The sequence below is a fragment of the Musa acuminata genome, chromosome BXJ3-3, assembly GCF_036884655.1.
Source record: "Musa acuminata AAA Group cultivar baxijiao chromosome BXJ3-3, Cavendish_Baxijiao_AAA, whole genome shotgun sequence".
NCBI classification, from domain to species: Eukaryota; Viridiplantae; Streptophyta; class Magnoliopsida; order Zingiberales; family Musaceae; genus Musa; species Musa acuminata.
In genome coordinates this window covers 11,587,666-11,591,208 of record NC_088351.1, presented here as the reverse complement: position 1 = coordinate 11,591,208, position 3,543 = coordinate 11,587,666, and the positions used below count along the sequence as shown (strand labels likewise).

Here is a 3,543-nt window from a genome sequence, read left to right as displayed (position 1 = left end):
GCCAGTTTTCTATGAAGTAATGTTACATATTCCACTATTATGCATGACTGACTGTCTGTTCGTCTCCCTGCTAAGATTCTGCTTATGGATCAGATCATAGAAATATGAACCGCATGTTTTATAGTTGTATGCATTAAATGGGGGAGGAGTTAAATATTAAATAATATCTCGAGCATTGCACTTTTGTCTTGATGCAATCGAGAAAAAGCTCTGAATGTGACTGATTATTATTTTAGTTCATATATAATAAAATAGTACTTCTTTCATCTATATAATGCATATCAAACACACATGCACCAGCACACACATTTGTCATGTCAAGACAGTTTGTGTGCAGTATCCATTCTGCCTAAAAGTGCTCAAGAGACATCTCCTTTTGTCTTTGTGGCTTCTCACCTTTATATCATGCCTCCCAAGAATCATCACTATCAATTATCTGAACAGGAAATAGCAATATGGAGACAGTTCTTTGCAAATGCAGAATGTGCTGAAATATCGATAGATAATCTTTAGTGGAAGTGAACCTTTTCTTCCACTAGCACTTGTGGGGTTTTCTAAATGCCATATTCTATGTGCAGGACGATTGTGACTGCTGGAAAGGCCAAGGCTTCTTTATGCAATGCATGCACAATAGGTGATTTCATACTAGTTTCATTATTACCAGTTTATTGTAAATTAAGTATCAATGGAATGTGTTATTTTTCACCAGCTTCATGTATAGATGTTTGTATGATCATATGCCTATAAATTGTTTCAATCTTATGAATTGATTTGTCAACCGTTTCCATTTAAAGTTGAAGATTCTGCAATCTAATATAGAATTTTGTTTGATAATAATTATCAACCCCATCATTAGAACATCACTTTCTATAAAATCCAGTGATTCAAATTTTCTTTTTTTCTATAAAGAAAAAAGGTGTTTAGTGTGATGATCCGAATAAATGAAATAATTGATCCATAGTGTGGAGTCCATGATATGCATTTGTATCTCTCATCATGTTGGTTATTATTAGGTCGGTTCTAATATTGTTTATCATGATTTAATTTTTATAAAATAACTAAAATTTTATTATCTATTAATTAGTTATAATTCAATTCTTCCTTCACTTCACTTTGAATGTCAGATTAAACTAAGGGTATTTATTTATTACAAGTCGAACATAAGAAAAATGGCTTCGTGGGTTCTCTAGGGTGAGTTTTGCATGTCTGAAATCTACCATATGTAGAGTGCCTCCACTCTCAATCTAATGGCTCCATAATCCCCATTTATTTGTTCCTATGATACATCAGAGATGACAAACGCCTTCCATTTGATCATCGACTCCCTGAACACAATCTATGGTTACAACTCACAAAAACAAGACTAACCTTTACAAGCAGCAGAAGCTATCCACTCATCATCGTCATCTCGCGCTGTGGGGCTGCCGAGCAGCGGCGCCGCCGGGGTGCAGCGGCGGAGCGGCCCGGCCATGGGCGCGGCAGGGAGCCTTGGCCGCAACCGACCGCTGGGGGGTGTTTCTGGGCTCTCTCGACCCCCTCTTTATTGCCTCGACGTGCTCCAGCGTCTCCACCACTTCCTTCATGGACGGGCGGCTCTTCGGGTCGCCCGCGAGGCATCGCAGGGTGAGCTGCGCCGCTTGCAGAGCCCCCTTGGAGGAGTACTGCCCCTCCAGCCGCGGGTCCATCAGTCGCGCCAGCTTCCTCCGGTCGGCCAGCATCGGCCTTGCCCAGTCCACCAAGTTGTGCTGCCCGCTCGGCCGGTTGGGGTCCAGTGTTCTCTGGCCGGAGAGCGTCTCCAGCAGCACGACTCCGAATCCATACACGTCGCTCTTCACATACAGATGACCTGATCCATGGAAGAAGCCAGTTCATGAGCTCGGTAGAATGCGATCACTGTTCATGATAAGCCTCACAATCCACACCGTGAATGAGTGGGCGGGGCGAGACGCGTACCAGTGGCGACGTACTCCGGTGCCGCATAGCCGTAGGTTCCCATGACGCGCGTGGTGACATGTGAGTCACTGCCGGTCGGGCCATGCTTCGCGAGGCCGAAATCGGAGAGCTTGGCGTTGTAGTTCTGCGCAAGGGATGAGGAAAGCAGACTTCGATCAAGGCTTGTCGAGAGAGGGAGGCAAGAGGCCCTCTAATGGCGGAGACTTACCGCGTCGAGGAGGATGTTGGAGGCCTTGAAGTCGCGGTAGATGACCTGCTTCTCCGAAGAGTGCAGGAACGCGAGGCCTCGAGCTGCTCCAATGGCGATCTTTAGCCTTATGCTCCAAGAGAGTGGCTCAAACGCTGCTCCTCCTGTGCACAAGAACCATATGCTGATCAACATGGATTCATGACAGCTACAGAATGACTCATGGACATGGAGGGTCGAACTCACTTCGGAAGAGGTGGTTCTCCAAGCTTCCCTTGGGCATGTATTCGTACACGAGGAGGAGCTCCTTCTCCCAGCAGTACCCCATCAGCTTGACGAGGTTTGGGTGTGACAGCCTCCCCAGGAAATTTACTTCAGACTGCAACCACCAGCCACATGGTGAGAGAGGGAAGCATTGGAAGCTTGTTTCAGTGAGCGAGGGAGGGGAGAGAGGGCACCTGCCATTCCTCCAGCCCTTGCATGCTCTCGGGGTTCAGCTTCTTCACGGCGACCACCATCCCCACGCCGCTCTTGGCAGGGTTCAGGGTCTTCTCCTCCACGCACCCCTTGTACACCTTCCCGAATCCGCCTTCTCCGAGAACCATCTCCGGCTTGAAGTTCCTGGTGGCGGTCCTCAGCTCGGCGAAGGAAAAGATCCGGAGGTTGGGCGCCTCCAGGATCCGGCCATCGGGAAACACCTCATCAATGCTCGCGCTGCTGCTGCCGGTGGACTGCCCGAAGGTGCTGCTGCTGCTGGGGCTCGACAGCTTCCCGGTGGTTGTGGTGCTACAGCCCGTCTTGGGTGTCGACCGCCCTGCGATGCCACAAGAGGAATATCTCCTTCAGCTACTGCCATGTGAACCACGAAATCAAATGAATCTTTGACGAAATCAGAAGAGGCTCATGTGGTCCAAGTCAAAATCCAAAATTGGACCGCAAATTCCAAGCCCCAGTTTGGATTGACGGATACGGAATCATTCTGTTCGTTCTGTAAATGGAAGAGGCCAAGGGTGGAGGGGGGGGGGGGGTGTGAGAGGGAGGGGGAGAGGGGAAGAACAGAACCTAGAAAGAGCAGCGAAAACAAAGCGAATCGAAAGACATCCTCAAATCGCATGTAAAGATGGAAACTCGAGCGATTTCAGCAAAAAGATGAGCCAAGTATAGCGAAACTTGATCCCAACAAAGAACAAAAAACAGATTCAATCTCGATTCCTTCCGCAGAACCTTTGCCGATTGATTCTGTCTGGCAATACCTGGACTGGATGGTGTGGTATCTGCAGGACTTGCAGATCTTGAGGAAGGCCAAACGCAGTTCCCCATTCCCCTTCCTTGGCCTTTCCGAAGCCTCTCTCTCTCTCTCTCTCTCCCGAGAGTAGGACAGGAGACGGGAGACACTAATAAGT

At 48.0% G+C, this 3,543-nt stretch overlaps 1 protein-coding gene across 1 annotated transcript; it reads right to left on the bottom strand.

Moving 5' to 3' along the window:
- Positions 1 to 1,239: 1,239 nt before the first annotated feature.
- On the bottom strand, positions 1,240 to 3,543 carry LOC103978301 (probable serine/threonine-protein kinase PIX13). Its single transcript, XM_009394054.3, has 6 exons — positions 3,394 to 3,543; positions 2,599 to 2,954; positions 2,387 to 2,519; positions 2,162 to 2,304; positions 1,954 to 2,077; positions 1,240 to 1,846 (listed from the first exon to the last, which is right to left on the bottom strand). The coding sequence occupies exons 1-6, from the start codon at positions 3,458 to 3,460 to the stop codon at positions 1,404 to 1,406; spliced, it is 1,266 nt and encodes a 421-aa protein (XP_009392329.2). The 5' UTR covers positions 3,461 to 3,543; the 3' UTR covers positions 1,240 to 1,403.

Coding starts and splice junctions, on each gene's coding strand:
- LOC103978301 (XM_009394054.3), bottom strand. CDS start 3,460: ATGGGGAACTGCGTTTGGCCTTCCTCAAGATCTGCAAGTCCTGCAGAT. Junction 2,955..3,393: donor TACCACACCATCCAGTCCAG/GTATTGCCAGAC, acceptor GTGGCATCGCAG/GGCGGTCGACACCCAAGACG. Junction 2,305..2,386: donor GGAGAACCACCTCTTCCGAA/GTGAGTTCGACC, acceptor TCTTGTGCACAG/GAGGAGCAGCGTTTGAGCCA.